The 15325-nt window shown below is 45.6% G+C and overlaps 1 protein-coding gene across 4 annotated transcripts in view; it reads left to right on the top strand.

The window, feature by feature from the left end:
• cep135 (centrosomal protein 135) overlaps positions 1 to 15325 on the top strand; it is a 213324-nt gene that overhangs the window by 167779 nt on the left and 30220 nt on the right. For all 4 annotated transcript variants that reach the window (XM_068035035.1, XM_068035028.1, XM_068035029.1 and 1 more), the window contains 2 exons: positions 7531 to 7646; positions 8174 to 8328. In XM_068035035.1, the coding sequence (XP_067891136.1) occupies positions 7531 to 7646; positions 8174 to 8328 (271 nt within the window). The remainder of the gene's footprint in view (positions 1 to 7530; positions 7647 to 8173; positions 8329 to 15325) is intronic.

Below are 15325 nucleotides of genomic sequence, written 5' to 3'. Positions count from 1 at the left end.
CCATTAAAACCTTTACTCTCTCTCACCCTTGTTCAACAATTTTGAGAAATATGAAATTTACGAAAGGAAGCCAATTATCCCATTGTGTCTGCTGGCCAAGAAAGAACTCTCCAGCCTAGTCTCTTCTTCCAGCTCTTGGTCCGTAGCCTTGTAGGTTACAACACTTCAAGTGCATATCCAAGTATTTTTTAAATGCATTGAGGGTTTCTGCCACTACCACCCTTTCAGGCAGTGAGTTCCAAACTCCCACCACCCTCTGATTGAAAAAATTTCTTCTCAACTCCCCTCTAATGCTGCTGCCAATTACCTTAAATCTGTGCCCCCTCGTTATTGACCTCTCTGCTAAGGAACATATTCCTTCCTATCCACTCTATCTAGGCCCCTCATAATTTTATACACCTCAATTTAATCTTCCCTCAGCCTCTTCTGTTGCAAAGAAAAAAATCCCGACCTATCCAATCATTCCTCATAGCTAAAATTCTCCATTTCTGGCAACATCCTCGTAAATCTGCTCTGTACCCTCTCTCGTGCAATCACATCCTTCCTGTAATGTGGTGACTAGAACTGTACACAATACTGTAGCTGTGGCCTAACCAGTGCTTTATACAGTTCTAGCATAACCCCCTTTCTCTCTCCTTTATTAGTCAAGGTGTAGAATGCAAGTATCCCATATGCCTTCTTTGCCACCATATCTTAACGGTCCTGCTACTTTTAAGGATCTGTGGACATGTGCTTCAAGGTCCCTCTGTTCCTCTACAATTTTCAGTTCCTACCATATATTTTGTATTCCCTTGCCTTATTTGCCCTGTCCAAATGCATTACCTCACACTTCTCCGGATTGAATTTCATTTCCCACTTTTCTGCCTACCTGACCATTCCCTTGATATCTTCTTGCAGTCTGCAGCTTTGGTCCTCACTGTCTACCACAGGACCAATTTTTATATCATCTGCAGACATCGTGATCATGCCCCCTACATTTAAGTCTAAATTATTGACCTACACCATGAAAAGCAAGGAACCTAGTACTAAGCTCTTCTGAACCCCACTGGAAATAGCCGACCAGTCACAAAAACACCCATTGACTGTTACCCTTTGCTTTCTGTCACTGAGCCAATTTTGGATCGAAAACAGCAGCATCGTGTATTTGCATAATGTAAATTGCACATAGTAAATCCTCCCAAGGCACATCACAGGAGCAATAAGAAATTTGACACCCAGCCACATAAAGATGTTGTTGGAGCAGGTGACCAAAGCTTGCTCAAAGGTGTAGGTTTCAAGGTTCATCTTAAAGGAGGAAAAGAGAGGTAGTGAGGCTTCTTTATGGGATGTGGGCATCGCCATCAAGGCCAGTATTTGTTGCCCATCCCTAATTGCCTATGCTCAGCCACTTCAGAGGGCAGCTTAGAGTCAACCACATTGCTGTGAGTCTGGAGTCACATGTAGGCCAGACCAGGTAAGGACAGCAGATTTCCTTCCCTAAAGGACATTAGTGAACCGGATAAGTTTTTTTCAACAATGGACAATGGTTTCATGGTCACCATTAGACGAGCTTTTTATTTTAATTCCAGATTTATTAATTGAGTTCAAATTTCACCACATGCCATGGTGGGAGCTGAAACCTGTGTCCCTACAGCCTTAGCCGAGGCATCTGAATTATTAGTCCAGTGACATTACCACTACATCACCACCTCCCCATTTAAGGAGAGAATTCCAGAACTTGGGCCTTGGCATTGAAAGTGTTGGAGGTCAGAATTGGAGGAACACAAATATTTCTGAGGCTTGTAGGACTGTAGGAGATAGGGAGGGGCAACGCAATGCCAGGATTTTAAAGCGAGGATGAGAATTTTAAAATCAAGGTGTTGCTTCAACAGGAGCCAGTGTAGGTCAACAAGTACAGGGTGTACAATATTTGCTGCAATTTAGGACATGGTAAGCAGAGTTTTGGATGAGCTCAAGCTTACGAAGCATAGAACATGGGTGGCAGCCAAGGAATGTGTGGGAGTTGTCAAGTCTAGGGACTGGAATTTCAATTAGTCTTGGAGGCGAGCATAGGTGCGGACACACATTGAAAATTGCATTCCCAGAAGGTGTCACTGGATCCTGAAGTCTCCAGAATGCAAAGCAATTTTCAAAGGGAGGGCGGGGTGGGGGAAAACGGAAACCCACACACCTTCAATTAAGTGGTAGTTGAGCTCGCTGCTGAGCTCATTAAAAGGCTTCCGAGGAGCAGTTTGAATTGTTTGATCTCCAGGGACAGGGATAACGCAGTACCTGGGGTTCGCCTGTTGGGAGCACTGTGGGGAGATGAATTGCTGTTGCTGATGAGTAAAGTGAGTGGGAAAAAAGGTTGATTAAAAAAGAACGTATCAAGTATCTTCTGTTTGGCCACTTGTGATGCTGCTGGCCCTCTGATCACCTGCCTGCTCTATTCTGTAAGGCAACAGAAAACCCTGTAATGGCTGCCATCTGCCTCTGATCATTCCAATGTAGAGCCAGATCCCTCCCTCCAGGCAGCGCCTGACGCCACTAATTAGGTGCGAAGCTCACCTCCTGCCCAATTAGTAGCTTTCTATTTTAAAATAGGGTTGCATTAGCGACGGGAACACTGTGCGGGGTCGAGACCTGGAAAAGAGCCAGGTGTAGAGTTCCTGACCCTGGATAGAAAATCAAGAGGTCACAAAGGCATGGATGAGAGGTTTAGCAGCCAGTGAGCTGAGGCATGGGTGGAATTGGGCAATGTTACGAAGATGGCAATAGGTGGTCTTAGTGTTGCTGCAGGTATGTGATTGGTAGCTCAATGTGGGAGTAAGTATGACACCAAGGTTGTGAACAGTCTTGTTCAGCCTCAGACACTTGCCAGGGAGAGGGTTGGAGATGGTGGCTTGGGGACAGAGTTTGTGGCGAGGACTGAAGATGACATCATCTGAAAAGACAGTGTCACTTTCCACTTGTACGTTGACGACATCTAATACTGAATGAGCAGAGATTTCCTGCAACTAAATATTGGTAAGACAATGGCTTCGATCTTACCAATATTTAGTTGGAGGACATCTATGCTCATCCAGTATTAGATGTCATCAATGTACACGTGGAAAGTGACACTGTCTTTTCGGATGATGTTGCCATGGGGCAGCATGTCGATGAGAAATAGGGAAGGGGCCATGGTATGGCCCCTTTTCTCCACTCCCTTAAGTCCAATGGTTATAGACTTGAATATGTATGGCTGATAACTGGTGTAGCCATTTAGCACCAGATCTGGCTGGACCACATATAACACTATAGGGTCCTGCTCTCCTCTACCAAAACTGCTCACAATTCCAGGATCATCCTAGAATGCAAAAATAACCCTGACTTCTTTTCTCTATGGCAAACTGCTTTCTTAAACCCCTCTCCCCTGCCTCCTTCATCCTCAGCTCCATCAATAAGTGCAATGAGCTCAAGTCCTGAACTCTTATTGTTCTCTAATTTTTATCCTGTCTCCCCTGGCGCCTTCTCTAAGGTCATCTTCTCCATGCGAACCACCTCCTGATCCCTCGACTTTATTCCCACTACAGTGACCACCCAGTTGCCCTTTGTGGTCAACATGTTAGCTGATATTGTTAACTGTTCTCTCTTCTCAGTTACTGTCCTTTCTCCTTCAAACCTGCCATCATCACTGCTCTCCTCAAAAACCAACTCTTGACCCTTCTGTCCTTGCAAGGAACCACCTTCTCTCCAACCTCCCTTTCCTCTCCAAAGTCATTGAATGTGTTGTCCTCCAAATCCATTCTCATCTGTCCCAGAACTCCATGTTTGAATCCCTCAAATCAGGTTTCCACCCCTGTCACAGTACTGAAACAGCTCTTAACAAAGTCATAAATTACATCTTATGTGACTGTGACCACGGTAAACTACCTCACCTCATCCCACTCAACCTGTCTGTAGCCTTTGATACAGTTCACCACACCATCCTCCTCCAGTGCCTCGTCACTGACTTGCTGGGTGGGACTGCACTCCTCTGGTTCCATTCTTATCCATCCAGACATAGCCAGAGATTCCCCTGCAATGGCTCCTCTTTCCGCTGCCGTACCATTACCTCTGGTGTCCACCAAGGATCTTTCCTTGGCCCCCTCTTGTTCCACATCAACACAGAGTCACATTCCACATGTACGCTAATGACAGCCAGCTTTACCTCAGCACCAGCTCTAGACCCCTCCACACTCTAAATTGTCGGAGTGCTTCTTTGTCATTCATTACTGGATGAGCAGAAATTTCCTCCCAACTAAATATTGGAAAGACAGAAGACGGTGAGCAGAATCTTATGAGACCCACGCAAGCGGGGTGAACGCTAGACCGCGCGAGAAATCGAAAAAGTCACCGGTGGGCCAACATGTTCTCCCCCTCCAGGCGATCGTGCCGGAGACAGGTGAGCAATTGAAGCACTACCTGCCCAGCAGAGGCGGGTAACCAATTAATGACAATTAACTGGCCACTTGGGGCCAGACTGGGGACGCTGTTGGGATATTACCAGTGGCAGACAGTCGCCAAGCTGCAGACGGTCCAGGAAGGTCCCCAGAGGCAGCCTCCCAGTGGCAGGCCAAGATCCCAGCGAGGCCTTCTTTATTTATTCCCAACCTATCCCACCCTTGCTTCTGTCACAGGCTCACAGCTACACCACATCCTGTGGAGGGGTCCCCTCCACAGTGATGGCTTGCAGCTGTGGCCACAAATAATTATAATAATTTCACATTTTCCAAGGGTACCTCCATCTTGAGGTACCCTCGCTTTTTCCTTCCTGCCACAGCAGCGCCCACCCCTCCCAGTGGGGCAGCTGGCAGGACATCACTGCAGGCCCTCCCATTGGGCCAGCCGAGAGCCTGTTCCACTCACTGTCCGGTGGGGCAGCTGGCGGGCATCCAGGTATCACTGGCAGGGATGGGACCCCCTTTTGGTCCCGACCTCAGAAAATCTTCAAAGGCAGTCAGGTTTCGCCCAGTATCTTTGGACCCCACCACTCCCATTCCTAGCCACTGGCCTCAACCCTCTCTCTGGCAACTGTCTTAGGTTGACTCCAAGGTGAGCTTCCGACCACATATTTGCGTCGTCACTGAAGCCACCTATTTCCACCTCAGTAACATCGCCGTATTTTGCCCCTGCCTCAGTTCATCTGCTGCTGAAACCCTCATTCATGCCTCTGTAACCACTAGATTTGACTATTCCCATACGTTCCTGGCTGCTCTCCCACATTTTACCCTCCATGAAGGTCATCCAAAACTCTGCTGCTCATGTCCTAACTCTCACCAAATGCTGTTCACCCATCACCCCTTTACTCGATCACCTACATTGGCTCCCAGTCAAGCAATGTATTGATTTCAAAATTCTCATCCTTATTTTCAATCCCTCCATGGCCTTGCCCCTTCGTTTCTCTGTAATTTCCAGCAGCCCCACAACCCTCCAAGATAACTGTGCTCATTTAATTCTGTCCTCTAGAGCATCCCTGATTTGATCACTCCACCATTAGTTGCCTAGGCCCTAAGCTTGGAATTACCTCCCTACACCTCTCTGCCTCTCTATCTCGCTTGCCTCCTTTAAGATGTTCCTTAAAATGTACTTCTTTGACCAAGCCTTTGGTCATCTGACCTACCTAATGTCCCCTGATGTGGCTCGCTCTCGCATTTTGTTTGATAATGCTTCTGTGAAGCACCTTGGGGCATTTCAATACGTTAAAGGTGCTTTATAAACATAAGTTGTTCTGTAAACTTGAGGTCATCCAAAACTCTGCTGCCATGTTCTAACTCACACAAAGACTTGTTCACCCATCACGCATGTACTCGCTGACCTATATTGGTTCCTGATTCAGCAATGCCTCAATTAACCTTGTTTTCAAATCCCTCCATGAATTGAAATCAGGCGCTAAAAAAGCAGAGATAATTGATGTAATAGTCCAACATTTAAAATTGGATGAAGAAGAACAAGAAGATAGTAAGTCAGTGAATGATGCAGTTGAATTGGCTAAGATTCAGTTAGAAACGAAAAAATTTGAGCAGGTAAAAGAAGTAGAATTAAGAAAACTTGAACAAGAAAAAGAAACAGCGATAGCATTGGAAAGACTTGCGCTTGAATTTCAGAAAGTGAAAAAGAAGCAAGGGACTTTGAATTGAGAAAGATGGAGCTAAGACAATGGGGTGGTCTTGACTCCAGGGAAAATTCTGGTCAGGAAGAATCTGAATCCAGCTCAGGACCCAGCGAAAAGCTGCTTAAATTTATACAGGCTCTCCCTAAGTTTGAGGAAAGGGACGTAGAGGCAATACAAAAGGGAATTAGACACTTGTATGAAAAGGAAGAATGTGCAGTGTTATGGGGAGAAGGCAGAGGAATGGAACTGAGGGAGTTGCTTTTTCAGAGAGCCGGGCACGATGGGCCGAATGACCTCCTCAAGCACTGTAATGATTCTGTAATGGCCTTCCCCCTCTCTATCTCTTTAACATCCTGCAACCCCACAACCCTCTGAGATCTCTGCGCTCCTCCAATTCTGGTCTCTTGCGAATTCCCAGTTCTAATTGTGGCGGCTGTGCCGTCAGCTGCTTGAGTTCTAAACTTTGGCTTTCCCTCCCTAAACGTCTCCATCTCTCTCTATCTCTCTCCCTTTCCTCTTTCAGGCTCTCCTTAAAACCTACCACTTTGACCAAGTTTTTGGTCATCTGTCCTCCTATCTCCATATGTGGTTCAGTGTCAAATTCTGTTTGATAATGCTCCTGTGAAGCACCTTGGGGCATTTTACTATGTTAAAGGTGCTATATAAATGCAAGTTGTTGCTGGATTTAGACCAATGTGCAAGTACCCTTTACGTAACTCTGGACTGGAAAGCTGAAAATGTTGAAACCAACAGTGGAAGAAACACCAATGAAGTGCTTTTGGAGAGCTAATGGATAGGTAGGACCTAATGGGTGAGCCATTGGAGTAGAGAAAGAAGATCGCAGCAAGTAGTAAGCAGTGAAGGTGGATGAAGGAAGCAGAGCAAACAGCAGCAATCAGTGATTTCGCAGACCAGGCTAGGCAGTGGATGGCACTAGAGCATATCATGCCAGTCCAGGAAGTGGAAGTTATCAGCTGACATCACAATGAATGTGGAGCATCAGCCACCCAAGAGGTAAGCATTCAATAAATATAGAAATACTTTATTGAAGAAGGAAGTGATTTTGTTGGGCATGGTGTTCTGTCAACAAACTGCATGGCCCACTTGCTGATGTGGCAAATGGATGGACAGCAGCTACAAAAGGTTTGGACATAGGCATTCCATTCCCCTACACCTTCAGGGAAACATGGTTGAAGGAAGGTGAGCAAGTCCGGTTGATCACTTAGCAAGAAGCTGTTGCCACCATTTTGTGGGTCAGGAGATACCATTGCCAGTGAGAGATGCATAGGGTAAGTTGCCAAATTCAAAGGCAAATCCTGTGCTGCTTTTGAGTACTCATTACTTTCTATTGCTAAACAAATCTGTAGGTATCACAATCCTTACCAACAAATGACTGCATTGTATTAATACTTCAGGTTGCTGAATGAACACCTAGAGAAGTCTCTTGCAGACACACAGCATCGGTTGGCTATGAAAGCCAAAGAGCTTCAAACATTTCAAGACCGAATTGCCAGACATGAGGAGAGACTAGGTAATAATGATTTAAAATGAAATCTAATGAGCCATATTAATTAATCATTCAAAAAACTGTACAAAACCAGTACAGGTTAAGTCTTGACCTTTAGAAATTTAACCTGGGGTTTAAAATGTTGCAAAATAACACAATTACTTGTATTTATATGGCACTTCTAACATAGAAAAGTGCTCAAATTGCTCCGCAAAAGCAAATTAAAAAACTGGATTTTAAACCAAAGAGGAAGGTATGGCAACAGTGGCCAAAAGCAGTCAGTCTTAAATGAGGGAGATGGAGAGAGGCAAAGTGGTAGGATATACTAGAGCCTGGGGCCTAGGCATTTGAAGCCACAACCATCAAGGGTAGGGTCCATTGAGCATTGACCTGGGTAGAACTGAGAACCTGTTGTGTTGAGCATTGTAATTGAGAGTATTTTCTGCACTTTTACTGTCAAAAGGAGACAAATATAACAGTAAAATTTCTATGTAGACAGTGGAGATGGATTGCAAGTGTTCTAACAAGCGTTTTTGTATTTTGCTACATAGGTGAGTTCAGTAGACAGAATTCTGCTCAACGAGAAGAAATCAGCTTATTAAAGAGTACGATATCTGCCCTAGACCAGGAAAAAGATTGCCTACAGGAAGCTGTTGATGACAAAACCGAGAAAATTGCTACTTTAGAAGATAATCTTACCAACCGGGTAAATGCCCTAATGTGACCATTCCAGTATTAAGTTAATCTTTCTGTCACAAGTTAAACATTCAGCAGATGATAATATCTGGCAGTTTGCCATTCACTGCCTGAATTAAACAACTTGCCCAAAAATTATATTCAAAAAAGTGCTGACATTTTGCTTTTTGAGGCATGGTATTGTATCCAGCCATGACTAAATTGAGTGTCCTCCCTTTTTCTGATGATGAATGTTCAGGGTAGAATTGTTACAGGCAAGGGGAAGCAGGTTTGGGTGCGGTGAATTAAATCCCCTAAAAGTAACGTTGAGCCGGGATCCCGACATCATCCTGCTGTCTTCTGAGTTTCACCCGGGAGGTTTGAAAGTAATTGGGAAACCACCACCCCCCTCCACACCACCACCGTGCAACTGCCAGAAAAGGTATTTAAATATTCTAATAAACAATGAAGTTGTGTTATAACCAAGGATTATGGATTTAACAGGCAGCGGACCTATTTTCGATCTCTGCGGAACTCGCCAAGATCACTGAGGCGAGTACTCAGCGGGGAGAGTTTCTTCAGTGAAACTGACAAGCTGGGTGGCCTTTGATCAGTAAAACTGAGGAGCTACAGCCATGGCAAGGTTAGAGGCTGTTGCTCACAGCACTGCTTCTCAGAGAGTGCTTTGAGTGCTTGACATGTTTTCAGTAATGCTATCCAGGAGAATACTGGGCAAGTTAAGAGTGTGGGACTTGGCAACTGAAAACATTCTGCCACTCGCCTTTCCCATCCTCCCGAGGTCCTGGATCCTCTTGGTGCACTGTCTTCAGGTTGGAGGGACCATACTTCTGCTGCTGATGACCTTGGTTACTTCCATTCACACCTGCTTGGTTGGAGAGGTTGTCTTCTTCCTCCTATTCTTGGGAAAGATCACCTCGCTGCTGTCATGCAGATCACGCATCAGGACCTCTAGGTAAGAGTGAGAAACCTGGGAAACAGCCTTCCCAGGTCTTTTCTTTATTCCTCTGGTTGCTGCAGCCTCGAAAATCCATGTAACCTATGCCATGGTCCCTTTTAATTAGAAATCATTCCTTTGACAGTTCCAGCACGTGATCCCAACCGCCCTCTGATGGGTTGGGGAACCTCGATGCGGGATGCTAATGCTATGGCTTAGTTCAAGAGCCACAGCAAAGCTGGATACAAAATTGGCTTGGTGATGAGAGGCAGAGGGTGGTGGTGGAGGGTTGTTTTTCAGATTGGAGGCCAGTGACCAGTGGTATGCCGCAGGGATCGGTGCTGGGTCCTCTGTTGTTTGTCATATATGTTAATGACTTGGATGAGGATGTAGGGGACATGATTAGTAAGTTTGCAGATGACACCAGAATTGGTCGCATAGTGGACAGGGAAGAAAGTTGTCTAAGGTTATAGATCAACTGGGAAAATGGGCAAGGGATTGGCAAATGGAATTTAACGCAGACAAGTGCAAAGTGATACATTTTGGGAAGTTAAACCAGGGCAGGACATATACAGTGAATGGCAGGGCCCTGGGGAGTGTTGAGCAGAGAGACCTTGGGGTGCAAGTACATAGTTCCCTGAAAGTGGCAACACAGGTAGACAGGATGGTGAAGAAGGCGTATGGCATGCTTACCTTCATCGGCCGTGGCATTGAATACAAGAGTTGGGACGTCATGTTACAGTTGTACATAACATTGGTTTGGCCGCATTTGGAGTACTGTGTGCAGTTCTGGTCGCTGCACTACAGGAAAGATGTGATTAAGCTAGAGAGGGTGCAGAAAAGATTCACAAGGATGTTACCAAGGGCTTGAGTTATAAAGAGAGATTGGATAGGATGGGTCTGTCATCCCTGGAGCGAAGGAGGCTGAGAGTGGACATGATAGAGGTATATAAAATTATGAGAGGTGTAGATAGCCAGAGTCTGTTTCCCATGGTAGGGGTGACTAAAACTAGAGGGCATAGATTTAAGGTGAGAGGGAGGAGGTTTAAAGGGGATCAAAGGGGTAGATTTTTCACACAAAGAATAGTGGGTATCTGGAATGAGCTGCCAGAGGAGGTGGTGGAGGCAGGAACAGTAGCAACATTTAAGAGGCATCTGGACAGGTACTTGAATGAGCAAGACATAGACGGATATGGAATTAATGCAGGCAGGTGGGATTAGTATAGATAGGCATTATGGTCAGCATGGACGCGGTGGGCCGAAGGGCCTGTTTCTACGCTGTACGACTCTATGACTACAAACAGTAAGGGTCCCAGTACCGATCCCTGCGGTACGCCACTGGTCACAGGCTTCCACTCGCAGAAACAACCCTCTACAATCACCCTCTGCCACTAAGCCAATTTTGAATCCAATTTGCCAAATTACCCTTGATCCCATGGGCTTTTACTTTCTTAACTAATCTCCCATGCGGGACCTTATCAAAAGTCTTACTGAAGTCCATGTAGACGACATCAACTGCTTTACCCTCATCTCCACATCTAGTCACCTCCTTGAAAAATTCAATCAAATTTGTTAGATATGATCTCCCCCTGACAAAGCCATGTTTACTATCCCTGACTAATCCCTGCCTTTCCAAGTGGAGATTAATCCTGTCTCTCTGAAGTTATTCCAATAATTTCCCTTACACTGATGTTAGACTCACCGGCCTGTAATTACCTGGTTTATCCCTGCCACCCTTCTTGAATAATGGTACCACATTCGCTGTCCTCAAATCTCTGGTACCTCTCCTGTGGCCAGAGAGGATCTGAAAATTTGTGTCAGAGCCCCCGCTATCTCCTCCCTTGCCTCACATAGCAGCCTGGGATACATCTCATCTGGGCATTATCCAGCTTTAAGCCCACTAATACAGCTAATACTTCCTCCTTTTCAATGCTAATTTGATCAAGTATATCACAGTCCCCTTCCCTGATCAGTACACCTACATCATCCCTCTCCATAGTGAACACAGATGAAAAGTAATCGTTCAAAACCTCACTTATGTCCTCCGGCTCCAGACACACTTTGCCTCTTTGATCCCTAATGGGCCCAACTTTTTTCCTGTTTATCCTCTTGCCCCTAACATATTTATAAAACGCCTTGGGATTTTCCTTTATCTGGTCTGCCAGTGATTTTTCATGCCCCCTCTTTGCTGTCCTAATTAATTTTTTAAGTACTCCCCTACACATTCTATACTTCTCTAGGGCCTCCGCTGTTTCCAGCACTCTGAATCTGCCATACACCTCCTTCTTTTCCTTATCCAATCCTCTATATCCCTTGACATCCAGGGTTCCCTTGACCTGTTGGTCCTACTCTTCACCTTTACAGAAACATGCTGCACTTGAACCCTCACAATTTCCCTTCTAAATGGCTCCCACTGGTCTGATGTAGACTTTCCTATAAGAAGCTGCTCCCAGTTCACTTTGGCCAGATCCTGTTTTATCATATTGAAATCTGCCTTCCCCAATTCAAAGAACAAAGAAGAAAGAAAATTACAGCACAGGAACAGGCCCTTCGGCCCTCCAAGCCTGCACCGATCCAGATCCTCTATCTAAACATGACGCCTATTTTCTAAGGGTCTGTATCTCTTTACTTCCTGCCCATTCATCTATCTGTCTAGATACATCTTAAAAGACGCTATCGTGCCCGCGTCTACCACCTCCGCTGGCAACGCGTTCCAGGCACCCACCACCCTCTGTGTAAAGAACTTTCCACGCATATCCCCCCTAAACTTTTCCCCTCTCACTTTGAACTTGTGACCCCTAGTAATTGAATCCCCCACTCTGGGGAAAAAGCTTCTTGCTATCCAACCTGTCTATACCTCTCATGATTTTGTACACCTCAATCAGGTCCCCCCTCAACCTCCGTCTTTCTAATGAAAATAATCCTAATCTACTCAACCTCTCTTCATAGCTAGCGCCCTCCGTACCAGGCAACATCCTGGTGAACCTCCTCTGCACCCTCTCCAAAGCATCCACATCCTTTTGGTAATGTGGCGACCAGAACTGCACGTAGTATTCCAAATGTGGCCGAACCAAAGTCCTATACAACTGTAACATGACCTGCCAACTCTTGTATTCAATACCCCGTCCGATGAAGGAAAGCATACCTTCTTGACCACTCTATTGACCTGCGTTGCCACCTTCAGGAAACAATGGACCTGAACACCCAAATCTCTCTGTACATCAATTTTCCCCAGGACTTTTCCATTTACTGTATACTTCACTCTTGAATTGGATCTTCCAAAATGCATCACCTCGCATTTGCCCTGATTGAACTCCATCTGCCATTTCTCTGCCCAACTCTCCAGTCTATCTATATTCTGCTGTATTCTCTGACAGTCCCCTTCACTATCTGCTACTCCACCAATCTTAGTGTCGTCTGCAAACTTGCTAATCAGACCACCTATACTTTCCTCCAAATCATTTATGTATATCACAAACAACAGTGGTCCCAGCACGGATCCCTGTGGAACACCACTGGTCACACGTCTCCATTTTGAGAAACTCCCTTCCACTGCTACTCTCTGTCTCCTGTTGCCCAGCCAGTTCTTTATCCATCTAGCTAGTACACCTTGGACCCCATGCGCCTTCACTTTCTCCATCACCCTACCATGGGGAACCTTATTAAGCACCTTACTGAAGTCCATGTATATGACATCTACAGCCCTTCCCTCATCAATCAACTTGTCACTTCGTCAAAGAATTCTATTAAGTTGGTAAGACATGACCTTCCCTGCACAAAACCATGTTGCCTATCACTGATAAGCCCATTTTCTTCCAAATGGGAATAGATCCTATCCCTCAGTATCTTCTCCAGCAGCTTCCCTACCACTGACATCAGGCTCACCGGTCTATAATTACCTGGATTATCCCTGCTACCCTTCTTAAACAAGGGGACAACATTAGCAATTCTCCAGTCCTCCGGGACCTCACCCGTGTTTAAGGATGCTGCAAAGATATCTGTTAAGGCCCCAGCTATTTCCTCTCTCGCTTCCCTCAGTAACCTGGGATAGATCCCATCCGGACCTGGGGACTTGTCCACCTTAATGCCTTTTAGAATACCCAACACTTCCTCCATCCTTATGCCGACTTGACCTAGAGTAATCAAACATCTGTTCCTAACTTCAACATCCTTCATGTCCCTCTCCTCGGTGAATACCGATGCAAAGTACTCGTTTAGAATCTCACCCATTTTCTCTGACTCCACGCATAACTTTCCTCCTTTGTCCTTGAGTGGGCCAATCCTTTCTCTAGTTACCCTCTTGCTCCTTATATATGAATAAAAGGCTTTGGGATTTTCCTTAACCCTGTTTGCTAAAGATATTTCATGACCCCTTTGAGCCCTCTTAATTCAGTACTCTTATTTCCGGTCTCTCTATGTCCTTTTCCATAACAACCTTAAATCTTACAGAGTTATGGTCACTATCCCCGAAATGCTCCCCCAAAGCCACTTCTACCACTTGTCCGGCTTCATTCCCTAGGATTAAGTCCAGTACTGCCCTTCCTCTTGTAGGACTCTCTACTTGCTGGCTCAAAAAGCTCTCCTGAATGCACTTGAAGAATTCCACCCCCTTTAAGCTTTTTGCACTAATACTATCCCCTCTAATATAGGGGAAGTTGAAATCCCCTACTATTATCACCCTATTATTATTGCACTTCTCTGAGATTTGCTTACATATCTGCTCCTCTACCACTGCCTGACTGGACGCCTGCAGTACACTCCCAGCCAAGTAATAGCCCCCTTTTTGTTTTTAAGTTCTACCCATATGGCCTCATTAGAGGACCCTTCTAAGATATCATCCCTCCTGACTGCAGTAATTGTTTCTTTAATCAACAGTGCAATGCGACCTCCTCTTTTACCCCCACCCCTATCACGTCTGAAGATTCTATATTCTGGGATATTAAGCTGCCAGTCCTGCCCTTCCCTCAACCATGTCTCAGTCATAGGAATAATATCATATTCCCATGTGTTAATCAATGCCCTTACTAGTAAGACTCTTTGCATTAAAATAGATACAATCCAGCCTTGCATTATTTGCCTGAGCCTTAACAGGTCTACATTTACTCTGACCTCCGGACTGACATAGCTTCACATTTATATTTGATTGTACATCACCCCCTACTGTGCTTCCACTCTGTATCCCAACCCCCTCCCAAATTAGTTTAAACCCCCCCCCCCCAACAGCACTAGCAAACCTCCCAGCAAGGATGCTGGTCCTATTCTGATTCAGGTGCAACATGTCCATCTCATACAGATACCACCTTCGCCAGAAACAGGCCCAGTGATCCAAGAATCTAAAGCCCTCCCTCCTGCACTATCTCCCCAACCATGCATTCATCTGCTCTAACCTCCTATTCATATACTCACTAGCCCGTGGCATCAGAAGAAACCCAAAGATTACAACCTTTGAGGTCCTACTTTTTAATCTGCTGCCTAGCTCCCTAAATTCTTTTTGCAGGACCTCTTTCTACCTATGTCATTGGTACCAACGTGGACCACGACCTCCGGCTGTGCACCCTCACCCTCCAGAATACTTTGTAGCCGCTCAGTGATATCCAAGACCCAAGCACCAGGGAAGCAACATACCATCCTGGAATCACATCTGTGACCACAGAAATGCTTATCTGTTCGTCTAACCATAAAATCCCCCACCACGATTGTCCTCTTGTCCCTTTTTCTCCATCCCAGCACAGCTGAGTTTGCCATGACATTCCGGTCATGACTGTCAGTGCATTCTCCAGAGGCACAGAATTTCAGTGATGTCACTTTTTTTTTACTAAATCCAAACAGATTGTGCAGAAACAGTCAGCGAGTCCGCCGCCACCCCGGACGTCAGGTTGGTGAAGGGCCTTGTGCCCCGCTCTTTATTTATAGGTTTTCAGCCCTGTATCTTTTAGGTCTGCCGCCGCCCCGTACATCAGGTTGGTGAAGGGCTTCGAGCCCTGCTCTTTATTTATAGCTTTTCAGCCCTGGGCCTTTTAGGTCCGCTGCCACCCCGGACATCAGGTAGGTGAAGGGCCTCGAGCCCTGCTCT

Source organism: Heterodontus francisci, chromosome 1, assembly GCF_036365525.1.
Source record: "Heterodontus francisci isolate sHetFra1 chromosome 1, sHetFra1.hap1, whole genome shotgun sequence".
NCBI classification, from domain to species: domain Eukaryota; kingdom Metazoa; phylum Chordata; class Chondrichthyes; order Heterodontiformes; family Heterodontidae; genus Heterodontus; species Heterodontus francisci.
Note: the sequence above shows the minus strand (reverse complement) of the source record. Positions and strands in the feature narration are given on the sequence as shown.